At 38.3% G+C, this 17,022-nt stretch overlaps 1 protein-coding gene across 1 annotated transcript in view; it reads right to left on the bottom strand.

The window, feature by feature from the left end:
* Nucleotides 1-17,022, bottom strand: part of abca3b (ATP-binding cassette, sub-family A (ABC1), member 3b) — a 39,141-nt gene that overhangs the window by 19,348 nt on the left and 2,771 nt on the right. Inside the window, exons 2-10 of the mRNA XM_066641854.1 lie at nt 16,338-16,415; nt 12,615-12,870; nt 10,057-10,181; nt 8,679-8,844; nt 7,644-7,903; nt 7,411-7,527; nt 6,216-6,336; nt 1,714-1,887; nt 289-470 (exon numbers count right to left, since the gene is read on the bottom strand). Of these exons, the coding sequence (XP_066497951.1) occupies nt 289-470; nt 1,714-1,887; nt 6,216-6,336; nt 7,411-7,527; nt 7,644-7,903; nt 8,679-8,844; nt 10,057-10,181; nt 12,615-12,870; nt 16,338-16,391 (1,455 nt within the window). The 5' untranslated portion in view covers nt 16,392-16,415. The remainder of the gene's footprint in view (nt 1-288; nt 471-1,713; nt 1,888-6,215; nt 6,337-7,410; nt 7,528-7,643; nt 7,904-8,678; nt 8,845-10,056; nt 10,182-12,614; nt 12,871-16,337; nt 16,416-17,022) is intronic.

Raw genomic sequence — 17,022 nt, 5'->3', positions numbered from 1 at the left:
AGCTTCTTAAGCATTCTCCTTCTTTAGAAATAACACACAGTCAGCAGCATGACACACTGCACATGACTAGTTTAATTCCTCTTTCTCTCTGATATACAGTCCAGGATTTTATACTAATATCAGCCCAACAACCAAACCTGGAGATGACAACCACAAATGATTACAATCCCATTATGAGATGACATTTCCAAACGGGATTATGCTGTAATTGCATTAATGGGGTGTTCTGTGATATATTCAGACACCTCATCACAAATCGTACATGTGAAATGAGTGTGAACTACCCACCAGCACAAAGAAGTACCAAGGTCGCGGCACTCCATATTCACCAGGAAAGACGGCTTCCACGTACCAGGCCACCAGGCCATACAGCAGAGTGTCCAGCAACAGCAGTCCAAAAACCTGAGCCAGCGAGAAATCATCGTCGACCGTCACTGGCTCAAACAGGTTCCTCCACTGAATGCCCGTGCCTGATGGTAAAGAAGAGCATAGGAACAAGTCTGACTTATCTCAGAGCGAGAGCAGTGAACTAAAGTGTAAAAAAAAAAGGCTTCACAGGGGCATTATTGTTCACTAAAGGTACAGACAACGTATAAATACCCTTAAAAATTTACAACAGTGGTTTTACAGTTCAGTTGCATTCCCTAAAGCTCTATCACACTCGCTACATTTATTTATAATATATTATATCTATCTTTAATAATATAAAATATTTCATTAGAAAAACCACAGGTTTTAATTGAAATGAGACGTATGAAATCATGCAACTTAAAATCTACATTTAATACAGAGTATGATGCAATTATATCCCCTAGCTTAATTTACCAAAACTGTACTCGTGATGTTACAACCTGATCGTACAATGTAAATAATTTCATAAATAATAAGTAAAAAAGAATTATTTATAGTAAGTTAACTATGTAGTCAATTGGCTACAACATGCTTAGAGCCCCACTTTGTTGTGTAGTATTAAAAATGGAAATAAATAATGAAAAAATAACCTAAAATGAAGTACTGTGAAGATTGCGAGTGAAGAATTTATTGGTTGCTGCATTCGTTATGAGCTCCATCAGGAAAAAGCACTACAAAAGCATGTGATGGATTTGTTCTGTTTTTGGGGATGATATTGTATCCAAAAGTATGTGTGAGTTAAGGTTTAGACGTTTTAAAGATGGGGATTTCAATGTTAGCTATCATGAACGTAGTGCAGTAATACGTTATTTATCAGGTCATTGTTTTTAACTGTGGCACAGCAGGTAGTGTCGAAGTCACACAGCTCCAGGGACCTGGAGGGTGTGGGTTCAAGGAGAGTTCTTCCTGTGTCCGTGTGGGTTTCTTCCAGGTGCTCCGGTTTCCTCCCACATTCCAAAAAATATACGTTGGTAGGTGGATTGGTGACTCAAGTGTCCATAGGTGTGAGTGTGTGATTGAATGTTTGAGTGTGTGACGCCCTGCGAAGGACTAGATCTCCCTCCAGGGTGTGTTCTCGCCTTGTGCCCAGTGATTCCGGGTACGCTTTGGACCCACTGTGACCCTGAACTTGACAAGCAGTTACAGACAACGAATGAATGCACAACTAATAAATGTAAATCTACATTGAAGTATTCCTAAAACAGAAATGCCTTACTGGAGATAAATCAGTTAAATTAGGAGGAGATAAAGAAGAGAGTGGAAGAGATCATGAGAGAGTGATGGGAGAGTGCAGAGCCAGACCTTTGCCCTCAAACATTCCGATAAGCTGGGCTCCCATAGCCAAGGCCACATTGGAAATGAGACAGGCCGACACTTTCTGAGCGTGGGACAAAAGGTCGTATCGTGGCCACAGGAAAGGGTAAGGCAGGTAACTAAAAAAGTAGATGAATCCACCTGCAGCTGCAGCAACATTTGCTAAAAGAAAGAGAGAGAGAGAGAGAGAGAGAGAGAGAGAAGACAAAAGACAAAAATATTAAACATAACTGACCCAGGTTTCATTAAAATAATAATATATTTAATGGTTGTGGCAATAAAGTAACACCACATTTCACTGCATTAAAGTGTTTCAGACAGAGGACACCCCAGATGAGAGGTGAGCAGGGTGAGTTTATCCTCCACTGTTCCTGTGTTGTGAAAAAAAAAGGGGAATACGTTATGGACCATTTACTGGAAGCTCTGTGTTATGCACACCACATCCTTTTAGAGCTGTGTGTGATTGCTGCAAAATATTTAGCTCTTAGTTCTGCTGCTGTCACAGACCCTCACAAACAAGGACAACGAGAGAAAAACATTGAAAAAAAAATGCGATCTGTAAATAGAGGGAAATAGCGTGGGTTATTTTTAGAGTGCCATGCGAGGAGAAGGACAAGACGATTCTGAAATCTTCCAGACATGAAAATGTTACATTCTGATTCAGAACATGGAGCACAGAAAGAGGATACTTATTAACTCCCAATAGCAGTTTTATTCAGGCAGTGGACACACACACACACACACCCATACACACACACACACACACATAGCTGAAAAACAAAGAGCATTCAGCTTAGAGACAGAGAGAAAAAGATCCAGACAAGTCTATATTTTCTGGACCACCATCTGCTACAAATCATTTGTCACGTTTCAGTTGCGAGGAGCCACTCATTCACACGGGTCCCAAATATACATCCAGCTTATAAGACATCGCTGAGAGTAACTTAGTAGACTTATGAGTAATGTTCTGCATTGCAAAAACGACAAGAAAGATGAAATCTATTAAGTTTCTTGCAGCATTTCATATGAACCAACCTACTGAGCAAGGCAATATAATTTATAAAGCACCTTTCATACACAATTGCATTTTCAGGTTTTACAAATATTTACAAAAAAATAAAATAAAATAAATAACACAAGGTAAACCATTACAATTCTATTAACATATTGTTTCATTTTTATTGGTTTCTATTATGTATTTTATTAATGAAATTGCACATATAGGAGAGAGCCAAAAAAAAAAAAAACTAAATACTTTCATATAAAACTAAATTGAAAATTCAAACACCAAAAATAACAAATCTGCTACATTAAAAAGTGTTTTATTTTATTATTTCATTCAAAAAGAAATGTGCATAAGTGGTTTGTTCATGCTTCTATATGTCTTATACAGGACATATCTCAAATTGTTTCTTTTCTTTGTTTAGTTCACTAAGGAATCATCCTCACGTTGCTAAACCCCAAATGTTTTGATGGATTTTAACTAAAACAATGGCTGAAAATAATGCCAGTCATTCAACTGATGAGTATGGCAGGTAAATATGTGGCTACTGGCTAGACACCAGTCAGGCTGTGAGGCCAAATAGCAATCGGCGGTCCTATATTATAAAAAAATAATAATAATAATAATAATAATAATAATAAATAAATTAACAAAAAATATAGCACTTCTTCATAACCATTTTAATATCTGAAATTTACTAAATGAGTATTGGTGTATAAAAGGCATTCTGACTCTGGAGGTGGTCAGGTGAAGTAAACCTTTATAAACAGAGGAAAGGGCAGTTACTAAGATTTTATACAAATTGGACAATTTGACTAAAGCTAAATTCTGCCTCATCATACACTTGCTTTTTAACAGCATTTCCGCATTTGATGCAGCAGTGCTCCTCCATCTCTTCCTTATAACAGAGCGGCTTCTCCCACACAGCAAATACACGGGAGGACACCTGTAACCTGATACTAACACTATGAATTATTCATTTCCCAAGAGTCATATTATCTTACATGTTAAAGGCAGTGAGGGGGAGGATGAGAACAGAGACATCAACACTGCAGCAGAAAAGTACAACATCTGCTCCAACTGAAGCCTAAAGGTTCCATTGTTGTATTATGGACATATGACCCCTCCAAATGGACTTGGGCTTGGGCCCAGGTGTCCTTCAGAGGGCGCTAGAGTCAGTGGTGTTTCACTGTTTCACCTTCTGATACTACGCTAACATCCACATGTATATTTCATTTTTATTTCTTCAACATTATATTTTGCAAAGCGAGATGCAGGAGCAGAGTTCTTCAGGTTTGATGCCTGTCTATTGAAGTACAAGTCACCCACAAAGATTTCCCCTTGGAAACTCCTAAAAGACACAGATATCACCCAGCAAAATTTAAAGACAATAAAATGTACATTTATTTACTGGTTGGAGAGAGTATTGAGTAACACTGTCTTGAAAAGAGGAAATATGTATGTTTGGGTTGCCCTGTGAAGGACTGGCGCCCCCTCCAGGGTGTATTCCCGCCTTGCGCCCAATGATTCCAGGTAGGCTCTGGACCCACCGCGACCCTGAATTGGATAAGCGGTTACAGATAATGAATGAATGAATGAATGTATGTTTGGAATTTCTATATTTTATTCTATTATTGTTAATATTGCCGACTCCAGGGTGTATTCCCGCCTTGCGCCCAATGATTCCAGGTAGGCTCTGGACCCTGAATTGGATAAGCGGTTACAGATAATGATGAATGAATGAATGAATGAATTATTATTATTATTTAAAATAATTGATCTTCACCAGTAATGTGGTGCTTGTATAAAATTATATATAATTACAATTAATACAAAAACATAAATACAGTAAAAAAACAATTTGTTAAAAAAAAAGTAATTTGTTCTACTTGACTGTATGAATTTGTTAAATCAACAGCACACTTGATTTAACACAATGAAGTATTTATTAACTAGGGATTGGATGATAACCTCAATGATAACCTGGGTTTATTCTAATATTAGGGGTTGTTTTTTTTTTATTTCTTGTGCAAATAATCTATTACTGCTTAGAAAAACCTCAAGTGCCTAAGATGTTTGCATTGTGCTGTATGTGGCACAGCCCTTACAGTGACCAATCATATTTTTAGAGTACTTAATCTTGAAAACAGGAAATGGTCTGTTAACTCCCCTGCTCTAATGTGAGCAATCCCCTGTCAGAGTGAAGCTGTACTGCTATATGTCGACATATGTCAGCATCACCCGTGAGATTCCTGTATTTGCATTCTTCTGAGGTACAATGTTGATCTCTCTAGACCAGGGGTTGGCAACCTTTACCACTCAAAGAGTCATTTGGACCTGTTTCACACAGTAAAGAAAACACTGGGAGGCACAAAACCCTTTTGAATTTTTAAATTAAATAACACTGCACATAACAGGGTCTTTTTGCCTTTGTGCTATGTATAAACAAACTATACTGTGTTACATTTATGAAATCAATGAACGAAAGTTGTGACGTGTATTAAGAGCGACAAAAATATTTCAAATATTAAATATTTAAATATTTTAGATGTTACAAGATCGCAATAATCTTCATAGAATTACATTTTGAAAATGAACGAACCAAAAAATATATATATTTTAATTAAATACTCATTAATTATTTTCAAAAGCTGAGCCGCATCAGAGGGATCAAAGAGCCGCATACAGCTCTGGAGCCGCGGGCCCTGCTCTAGACAAACACCATTTGCTGTAACTTAAAAATCACTTTCCTGTATTTTTTTCTTCAGTTCTCACAGTTCGCGTGCCTGTTTGTGTCTGAGTTCTTTCTCCTCCAACCAACCGGAGGCAGGTCTTCATGAGGAGAACCCTCACTGGCCTTGATTAAATCTAGACTGCACATCCACATCAAAACACAGGCACATTTAAAGATCACCTGTGGTGTTTAGGAAGCACAAGAGGCAATCTCAACTGGACTAGAACTCAGCTAAGAGGCACGTCTTGTGATTTTAGCCCATTAAAATCCTTAAGTGTTCCTCATAGTGTGGTTTACTTGGAATCCAGCTACTTTTCTGTGAAACAGTGAACCGCCATTACAAGCAAACTGTGGCCATTTAAATCTGGCTTTCTCTCAGTGAATAGGGAGCAATGGAAGACTATTTCACAGAATGACAGCGTTTAGTGAAGAAAGCCTGAAGCAAAAAGTTACAGACAACCTCAATTCACTGGTTATGCTTTTCTCCTTTTATTATTTCCACGGAAAGCAAACTCATTCAACATCCATCATAAAACTCCAACACGTTTTAATGCGCACATTCACACAAGACACTAACTAGAGGCAAAAGCTTACTGCCCACACTGTCCAGCTCTTCAGAGTAACTACACAGAGCATGCTCTCAGCCTGCGTGGGAGGCAATCAATCATGCCCTAAGAACACCTGGGCTCTTATTTACTTGACTCATGTAAAAGAGAAATCAGTTCTTTAATTAGAATAACATCAGATAATTACCTCTGGAGAAGAAGGAGCTGATCATGAAACTGAAGCTGATGGTGGAAACAGCGAACACAAGCAAGAAGACGAAGACTAATGTCGGGTCACTGTAGGTCAGCACTGCTCCGTTCGGACTCACCTGTGAGACCCACAGCAAAATGACACACCATTTTCCAACACTGGTCTTAGAGGATCACAGGAATTTATATAAAGTAAAATAAGCATGGTTTAATGGTTTAATATTACTGACAAAATATTATTATTTGTACAAATAAGTCTTAAAGTGTTTTTGTGTAACATATAATTGGAATTCAAAAATCAAATATTCTCCAGCACTTTTGTCATTTGTCATATAACTACTGTGTATTATTAAATATGACTTTTCTCTCTGTTCTTAATCTCAGCAGATAACTAAGAAATCTGCATAATTTCCATGTGTGTCATGTGTATCTCATTCTGATTTGTCCGTGCTGTAAAAAGTGGATAAACCATGACTCTGTCCTGACTCTATTCGTTTATCTCTGGCTCTGAAGCCAAATCCAAACACAACCATGCTGGAACCCAAACCCCACAGAGCCCCCCACAGGTGTAGTATCCCTGGCTCAAAACAAAACAGGTGGAAACACAGGGGGCTGGTTCGCTGGAGTGTCCTGAATGGAACCGGTGCAAGAACCAGATTTCTTTTGGTGGTAAAGGACTATGTGATGTTTGGTAGCTGTGGGTAAATTGTGTCTCTGTCTCTTTCGTTTGTCTTTTCAAATTCTACAGCTCGTTCCAGTGCGTGTTTTGCTCCTCCACCCTGCATTCATTCCACGCTCCTCTCAGTACTCCAGTCCATGTTTTATTCAAAGCTTTTTCTCCACGTCTCCCCGGGAATTAAAAGACCTCTGTGAACAGAGGTGTTTTTTGTTCTTGTTGTCCTTGTGATTCTGTCTTGTATTTCTTTGTTTTGTGTTTCTGACCTGTCTCCGTTTTGACTCTGACTGTGAGGTTTATTTACCCCATCCCCTGCCCACCCTTTGAACTGAAACTAGGATCCCTTTTGCAAACCTCTGTAAATCATTAGCAGCACTGTGTATGTATTTCACCAGAGTAGGGTTGGCTGCTTTGCTTTGGAAGTGTGTTTTTTGTATTTTGTGGACAGTTAGGAAGTGAGGTTAGTGGAGTTAAAAAGACCATTGTTTAAAGTGTGAAGAAAATTCTGGCTACTCACCCTGACACAGAAGAGCAAGGTGACAAACAAGACGGAGATAGAGAGAAAGAGGAAGAACATGAGGAACCAGGCACTCCAGTGAAGCCAGTTACTGAGACCCATCATTCGCATGTACTCCTAAAACACACAGATATACACACCTTCTTACACTGAACAAACCAGTCTCATCACACAAACACTCATCTTCTGTCCTGAAGCTGAGGTCACACACAACAGGAAGCACACACACACACCTTCAGCTTCTTCTCCTTCTCCTGCACCACAGCGCGGACGATGTTCAGAGCAGTGTATGTGAAGCTGAGCACCAGCAGCAGAGGGAGCTGGTTCTGAATAGCCAGGATGAAAACATCGTTGATATAAGGTGGGTAAGGGAAGCGCGACAATAACACTTGCGTCTGGGAGAGGAGGGCGGACGCCGCAGTCCTGTTATAGGCCTTCATGATGGCTCGATCCACAGCGTGCTGTATCATCAGAAATCCCTCTCTCAAATAACCTGCCAACAGACAACACATAACACGGCAGTTCAGCAGAAACGTCTTCAAGATACAGTTTGGCAGTTAAATAAATGACAAGTTAAAATCCTTAAATTTAGCTACAGTTTTTCGATAAACTAGCAACTTCCTGAGATTTTAAGAAGTCTGAGGAGTGACACGTCCACATGCGTGTGTGAGTGAAGTCACTGGTAGAGATCTTTAGTTTAGTTCCATTTTTAGTTGCAGTTATTTACATTTATTTACATCTACTTTGTAATGCAAATTAAAATAGCTGTGAAAAGTAGGGGAACCTGAACTGTGTATGTTTTACGCATATTAAAATTACACAATTATAGTTTAAAATAATCTCCAATGAAAGAAGACTGTATGAGAGTCATTAGGAAGGAAGGGAAATTATTTGAAAATCAGTAACGATGAGATGAGCTCTCTCACTGTGGGCTGTTTTTTTCTCCTCTGGGCTGTGAGCTCAGGGAAATTGGGAGTACTGTCAGGTGTTTGCTCAGAACGATGAACATTTTCAGCATACATAAGTTAAAATAAGCTTTACCAGCTCTTTGTATGGATTAATTGACTGCTCACTGATGACTAAGCATCCTGAGTTACACTCTGTGGTCACCAAATCATTACCTCAAACCAAAATCAAATTTTACAACTCCCCTGAGGATACACTAACAAGCGCACATTTATCTAAATTTGCTTTTGCTTAAGTGCAGCCCACAGCTCTAGAATTATCAAGGTAGTGTAAATGTCCCCAATTAACAAGTGCAGGGTCACCTGGGGTTCCTCCGTAGGCGTCATGCTTCTCTCTAGGACCAGGAAGCTGGAAGAGTGGAAAGAGGCTGAGGGTGTGCCAGTCAAAGTCATTATTGGGATTCAGCTCTGACTTCTCCCGTGGTGGAGCATTTCGGGGGCTGTACTTAAAACGCAGATGATAGCTGACCTGGAGGAGTGAAGCAGGAATACAAACTCAACAAAGAGGGACCATGGAGGCACAAAAGTAACACAGGACTCAAGGAACACAAATAATCAGCTGGGACACTGAAATCAACACTTTACTGTGCATCGATTCAGTAAATCCATGTGGATCTCAGATATTGTGTGGCATATTAAAAACCTCAACATGCTCTATCAAAGCTCTACTCACAGTAGGATGTAAATGACAGTCCGTATTAGTGATTTAACATCACCACTGTGAAAATAAAGAGACTAAGTTTGCACTGGCTGGGCAGCAGTGGCGGATGCTGGTCTTTCAAGGAGGGGAAGCTCAATTTCGGCCTACATCATAAAATGTGTCGGTTTATTTATACGCAAATTCTACCCTCCGTTCCTTTTTAAGAAAATGATCTGTGACCCTGTCATACCAACAAGGCGTCTTTTCCAGGGACTTGACTAGTAAGTCCTCTCAATGGCCAGCAGAGCGAGGCTGCTTAAACAGCCTTGGCCCATGTGAAGTGTGTCCACCTGTGCTCCCATGGATCTTTACACCAAAGGATCGCTGATTCGCTCATTTTGATGTCAATCAAAAAGGGATTCAGCCTCAGACAGATCATCCAATCATCATGCAGAAGCTGAGCATCCGGGCCAGCCGAGGCCAGCCCACTGCCCCATAGACCCCCAGAGATGCTGAGCGTCCGATTGGCGGGACAAAGCCCATCATTTATCCAATGACTCGTCTCGTTTCGCTACACTTCGCTGCTTCACTATTGAACTCTTTAAAGCACTGTGAAGCTGCAGGAATGATTGAGAGGAAAGCCGCCTCTTTACCAGTGATAAGAAGCTGATTCTGAACAAAAGTTGAGCGAGTTGTAGTACATATATTTGATCACTTATTATTTTACATTTTAGGGGAAGCTGAGCTTCCCTTGCAGTCTTAGAGCAATCACCGCTGCTGGGCAAGTAAGCAAGATTTATCAAAATAATCTTAAAATATAAATACACAAAACAAGTTTTCAAGTATTCAATAACTGTAGTTTAACTTGTCCAATAAATTCCTAATTTTTTTTTTCTACGTGTAGCTTGGCCTCATAAAAATGTATGATTATACTGTACAGCACTCTGTAAACATCCTTAAGAGCTCTGTACTGTATCCTCAAGAACTGAACCTGTCAGCTTTTAACAGTGAAGGAGTATAACCTGAGATGAGGTGTATTACCTGCAGAGGGAGAGGCTCGTCATCGTGAGAGAAGGAGTGCTCAAAGACCACAGCTGCCAAGATCACGGAATCTTTGTCTGTCTTCACAAAGTCTTCCAGCTGCTCCTCAGTCTCAAAACCACGCACTGAAGACACATCACACAAAACAGAAGCATAAAAGAATAATCCAAATCTAATTTATTAACTGGAGATAGTAAACCTATAAGTAAGTTTAATCACTGTAAAACAAACAAAAATAACAAAAACCAAGTGCTTTATAAAGCACAAATAAATGTTAATTTCAGGTTGTAAAAGCATGATACATTTTTTAATAATCATTAAGCAAAAGCATTCTCCATGCATCGCTTTCAGAAATATTTCTGAATAGTTTTTAATACTTGCACTATATTTATCTGATTTGTTTAGGTTTTAATTATATTTATACGGCATTTAATAAAATATTAAAAATGTTATTATAAAAAATGATTTATTTATTTATAAAAAATTTATTTAAAATATTCAGATTTTTTATCTGATTTTTAAAAAATATATATATATATATTTTTTTTTTTTGTTTGTTTGTTTTTTGTTTTTTATTATTATTTTTTTTTTTATTCTAATCCATGAATTCATATCTTTGAAATGCTCTTTATTAAATCCAATCACATCACAATAAAATTTGAAACATTTATAGTCTTTGTTCTGTTTTGAATTAAATATAGGGATTAAAGGATTTGCATAAAAATTCATCCTATTATTATTTACATTTGATTTACATTGTCCCAACATTTCTGAAAGTTGTGTTTATTTAAATGAACTATGCATGTCAGGTTCAGTTCTTAAAAAAAGGAGAATAAGGAGTGGACAGACAGGTTTCACTGCCCAGTCTCTTTTCTGGAGAAACCTTGGCCTATTTTCCTTGTTGTGACTGTTCTCCAACTGCCATTTTTGCCCGAGGCAGAATTTCCTTGTTTGATTACTAGGAACAAGTAATGCCAGTGGAAGCTGGAGGGATCTTTTAAGGTTTCACAAATCAATAACTGCTTCACATGTTAAGAGTTAAGTCTCGAAATGAAATCATGCTGTTAAACACAAGAGATACACCACAACAAACAACACCTACAACTACCCAGAACTGCAACAGATCACAGACATTTTGCAATGCTTTTTCAAAGTCAAGTGATCCTCATGTTTCCCTCAGAAAGTACAGGACTGGACTTCAGGGAACTCTGTGTTGTTACATGACCTTCCTCTTTCAGTTTAAGAAGTCAGCTGAACAGCTTTCCTTCTCATGAGCAAAACCAAAAGCCAGTGTCCACAGGTCATGCACTTTGAAAGACTTTCTGTCTCAATCACACCACAACATTCAACATAAAACAGAGGTGATAGTTCTGCAGTAATCTGTGGATAGCTCGCCTGTCTGTCACTGCATGTGGGTCACTTTATCTTCAGCCTTTCAAGTCTTTTTAGGAAGCAAAAAACACTGAAAATGAACTATAAAGAATTATTAAAGACATTTTTATGTAGAGTACAATCTAATTTCCATTCTGATTCTCTTTCAGCTTGTGGGCCACTATTTTTAAAAATACAAGCTAACAAAACTGAATCATCACAATTACCTAAACATTAACAATATTTATAATATCATGACTGTACATCTGAAACAACACGAAAACTGATGCTATGTGGAATGGATTCTGTTTATTACTGATGTTTAAGAGGACTCCCTAATATTTCAAAAGCACTCTGTGTGGAAATTGCTTCATAAACGTAAATATCCAGCATTCATTCACGTTCAAACATATGATGTTTTCTAAGTGGCAATTTGTAAAAAAAAATTAATAATGCAGGATTTTAAACTCTGCTGTGTAAATGTCAGAGCACTTCATTGATTTTCTTTATTGATTCCATTTTTAATGTAATGGACAAACTTAAAGTACAAATGATTCATTTTTTAGCAACATGCAAAAAGCAGCAGTCGTGTATTTACAGTAAGACTAAATTAAAATAAACCATTTTTGTTTAGTTGGTTCTTGTCCTGCGTCATTTTAAATACAGGGCATTATATGTATATACAAGTGTAAGTATAAAAGTAAAATGGGAGTTGGTTTTCTCTCAAAAGCTTCAGTAACTATTTATTTGACAGTGACATTTACAATGTGTGATATTCTCAAAAGACTCATTTCACGTTATACTTTACATTTTTATTACAATCTCTTTTTTAAAAACATTTATGTGCATTTTAAATCTGTTGAAGTGTTATCAGAACAAACCCGTACAATGGGAGCTTTTGATGGCAGAGATCTTCTGTGTCACCTAAAAACCTAAAAGACAATACAGTGGTGGTACTGGTATAAGGTGTCAGTACACACCGAAAATATAACTGTAATCACATATTCCTGTTTTGTCCACCAAATAAAAGTAATGAAGACGTACCCCTAGTGGTGCTACTACAGTGACTGTCTCTGTAACAGCTACAGTTTAGCTTCCATCTTATTAATGTCAGGTAACCAGTCCTTGACAAGCTGTCCCTACTGTTCTTGAAGCTCAGTAGCACTGGGATTTTCCAGTTTCCTTACCAGCACTGATGAAACCTCTCCTCAAACTGAGCTGCACGTCTTCAGCCACCTGCCGCACAACGCTGGAGTTGGTTGGGACGTAGGCAAGCTGCAGGCCTGCGGGGAGCAAAAAGGGTGGCCCATCCACTGAGAAGCTTCCATAGTGTGTAGCGTTAGGGTAGATGGTGAAGGATACCTTCTGACGTAGGACAATGAGGATGGCGGAGAAAATCAGAGGCAGGGCAATCTCCACCAGCGTGACCAGGATCTGACGCTTCTGTAAGAGAAAGAGGAGAAATAAATGATTAGACACGAGAGAGAAGAGAACAGTTTGCTTCAAAATGAGAAAAATTGGTCCAGTATTAAATACTAAAAGAGCTGTTAAAAAAATAATATTACAAAGGGATCACTACATGTATATAGTTCTGAGTAATTCCACCTTTTGTTTTTTCCTTCTCTATTTTGCCCCACACGTATTGTGCTTGTATCTGTAAGGAACATGAGTGTGTAATAAGTGTGTATACCCTCTGAAATATAAAAACTGGATATAACTATCTGACACAGAGTGGCGATTAAAAAAAGAAATAAATTATATAAAAATAAAAAAAAAACATGAAGAGTGCTAATAATTGGTAAAAGAAGCAGAACTAGATAAAGATTTGTGTGCACGCTGAAGTCATCCTCTCTCCGTCTTAGTCATTCCTCCTCAAGTATAAAAGGACATTAGGAGTCAGAGTGGTCCAAATGCATACATCTGTGCCACAATTCTATTTCTTCAGAAAGTGACTCACATTCTGAAGTTATGTCAGAGAGAACAAAGATATTGTATTTGGTAGAGCTTTGGTCAAAAGCATAAATTCAGTCATAACAGACGTGTAACTGCAGTAAGAGCCAACCCTCATTATTCCTGCAACACTCTGTTTTCTGTGGTAGAGTGACTGGGCAATATATGTCTTTATTACTAAAAACACAAATGTACAAATGTGAATCTATTATTCTCAGGCTTTTTCATCTCAAGCAGATGCTTTTGTAGTGTCTATTAACAGAATTCTGGTCAAACATTTATCCACTAATTTTAAATAGTCTAAATTTTTTTGTTTTTCTAGCACAGGACTTGTGTTGTGTTTGAAGATGTCTATTTCAGAGAAGGGTCTCCTTCTTTTCCCTGCAGCCTCTCAATTCAATGTTAAACCCACACAACTGTGGACAGTGTCACTGAGGCTCCATCAGCTTCCAGCTTAGAGCAGATCTTTTTCTTTGTGGTTATGGGGTTGCAACAGAACCTCCAAATCGGTTTTCTCTCAACTAAGGGTGAGAGCTGCGATTTTGTTTCAGACTTTAGCTAAAAGAATAAACAGTTTTGACTAGTAACTTGAGAAACTGGAAATGTTTCCAAGTCACACTCCAGCATTGTGTAAGTCTATGATCTTCTTTTTCAGACCTGCACTGATCTCTTTAGATTTTCCCTTTAAAATATTTGGTGGTCAGCATGAGTCTAATAGTTTTATATGTGCTCTAGCAGACAACAGAAAACAATTAGAAAACAGAAATGATTCTACAATCACTAGCAATCAACCTAATCAGCAATCACATCCCAAACCTACACTTACTGCAAATTTACTAACAGATCCGTTTTAGTTTTAAACAGAAAAGGCATAGGCATAATTCATTTAAACATTCAGAGATTTATTCCGTAAAATTGGATCATCTGAAAATGTGGATTTCTGTCTGATCCAGATGTTCTGGTCCTGAGGGAATCCTAGTTAAAACACACTAACTGATTATAATCAGTTAGATATAAAGCTTTTTTATCAGTGTAAAAGCTCTAATCGCACCATACACAGAACATTCTGTTGAATTTTAGGCCTTAACCGTGGGCAGCCTTTCCATGCCCTGTTATGATCTGATGACATACCTAAAATTACATTTCCATACATTAAATCAGAAATGTTGATCCCAGGTTATTTTATTCAGAATTGATTAAATAACATCTCTCACTCATCCTAATAATTACAGAACCAGCTTAAACAAACAAACATTTCTGTGTCAGACGTGTTCTCACAGCTGGAACTGTTCCACATGATTCAGGCAGGGGGTGGAGCCTGTGCACCTCAATTCTCCGGAACCTTCCCAACTATGTTCACACAGGGGTCACTTGTACTGGGGCAAGATAAAGTCCGGGGAATGTCCTGGACAATGTAACAGACATTTGTGTTCACAAACACGGTTCCTCTGGGTAAAGTCCAGAACAGTTCAGAGTTTTCTGTGCGTGTCTCTGAACTCATGATATACATTTATGCTGATTTTGGAAAAAACACTAGATATTGACCATAACAAAGCAATGAGGATTCTGGTTTTCCTGGCCTTCCTTGGCTGGGCTGTCTCCTAGCAACAACAACTGCAACAGCAAGAGAGATGAGGACAAACATCTCACCCTGTCCGGGGGGAACTTAAATGCAGGCTTTTTGCAACACCTCAAAGGCCAGTGGATTGTGCAAGTTCAGTGCAAGAAGATTAAACACTCACTGTGCAAGCAAAGGAACATTTTACAAACATCCAGTACAATTAATCCCAGGGATTTTGGTTGGGAGAGAGCACAGTATTAGAGGAGGCTGGGTGTGTAGAGAGTAATGCTGGATTCCCTCTTGTGCTGATTGGGACTTTCAGATTCATACATAAATGTGGAAAACATCATAAAGAACAAACAGAAAATTATGTTTGTACCGGAGCTGTCCAATACCTTGATGGTTTTACTCCACAATATGCACAGATATACTTTAGTAAGAAAAGTACTGCCAAAAAAGTCTATAAAGGAAAAATGTTCCAAAGGACTTTCCTATCTCTAGAACATTTTGTTAAATATTTACCATGTTACGGCTTCAATAGACCATCAGAACTACACTGCTATCTCATGCATTATGTGACAGGTTAAACATATTTAATTTTAGCCACTGCAGATAAAAAAAAAACTTTGTACTTCAGTGAAGAGAAAATCAAAATACTTGTGATTTTCATGACTCCTCTACTTCCTGCTTTAACACATTAGCTGACTTTCTAAAAACATAGAGAATGAATTAAGCAGACCTGCTTGAAACAACTACTGACTCTTTCAGCCCAGTGCTGACTCTTTGTGGGTTCAGTGTGTCACAACTGAATTGGAATCACTCCACAGGCTTGCGTCATAAAGCAGGGAAGTGCTCAGCAAGTTAACCCCAGGCTTAGTTATTTCTCACAAGGGCTTAACACTTTTTTACCGACTGTGTGAGAGACGCACTGTTACAGCTTAGTCCTGGTTTTCCAAAGAAACTTAGTTTAAAAAAGATGACTGACATATTTTGCAGCCAACCAGTTGTCAGAACAGTGCCACACACTGGACTTAAAGCACTTATCAAGGATGTTTAAATTTGATAGTATTTTGACCATCTGGAAACACAGCGGTAAGAAAGACTAGATTAGGGCAAGATTAAAAAACCCTGTGCCCTCTGCCTTAGTTTCTCTGGTGCAGTAGTTCCCCAGGCACACACATTTCACCAGTTTAAATCATTCAATCAGGCTTAGGTGATAAAGGCATCTCTGATTCAACTCTGAAATAGACGCCCGCTTGGAAAAACCTGTTAAGTCACAGTTAGCAAATATGCTGAACTTGTCAAACCTGAATAACTCAAAAATGAGCAAATTCAAAACATACCTTTAACAGTCTATGGTGCAGTACGATTAAAAATAATTAAGAAAAAATGTGCTCACTTGCTGAAGGTAGTTCTTCCAGAGCAGCAATCCAAACTGACGCAGCACTGCCATTTTCAGGGCTCACAGCTTTAAAACCTAGAAAGAGAAAAATTAAATGAACCCTACAGAAACAAACAGTATCACACATAATGGTCGACTGTTAACATTTTATTCTTAAAAATGTGCAGACAGCATACTTATAAGTATGCAAATCTCACAAACTAGATTGTGTATAATTTAAAAATACTAATGTTACTATGTTTGGAAAGATTCAGTATTTGGATGGGTTTATTCTCATACTGAGAGTAAAACAACAATATTTATTTGAGGAGGGCTGTGTCAGCTGGCACAGAGTAAGATGCCCAATGGTGTAGATATGCTTTTGACATTGGAGGGGACCTATGAATCTACCACTCATTCCCCTTTTTACCTTTGCTCCGTGATAAAACGACAATGAAAGAGAACTGTCAATTGGCAGTTTGCTGTGCAGTTCCAAACCATTCAGCTCCATGTAATTTTCAAACCATGTAATTGATAGCTACAGATGATTTTAGCCCGCTGTTATTATAAAGGACTCATTTAGTTAGCCAACTTGACTTTAAGTGACTTACACCTTTCTTTGAAAAACAGCTACTTATGCCCACCCTTCTTTTTTGCTTCCATCCTCACTTGCTTTTGACACCAATGTGTCACACACAATGTA

This window comes from Hoplias malabaricus, chromosome 13, assembly GCF_029633855.1.
Source record: "Hoplias malabaricus isolate fHopMal1 chromosome 13, fHopMal1.hap1, whole genome shotgun sequence".
NCBI lineage: Eukaryota > Metazoa > Chordata > Actinopteri > Characiformes > Erythrinidae > Hoplias > Hoplias malabaricus.
Note: the sequence above shows the minus strand (reverse complement) of the source record. Positions and strands in the feature narration are given on the sequence as shown.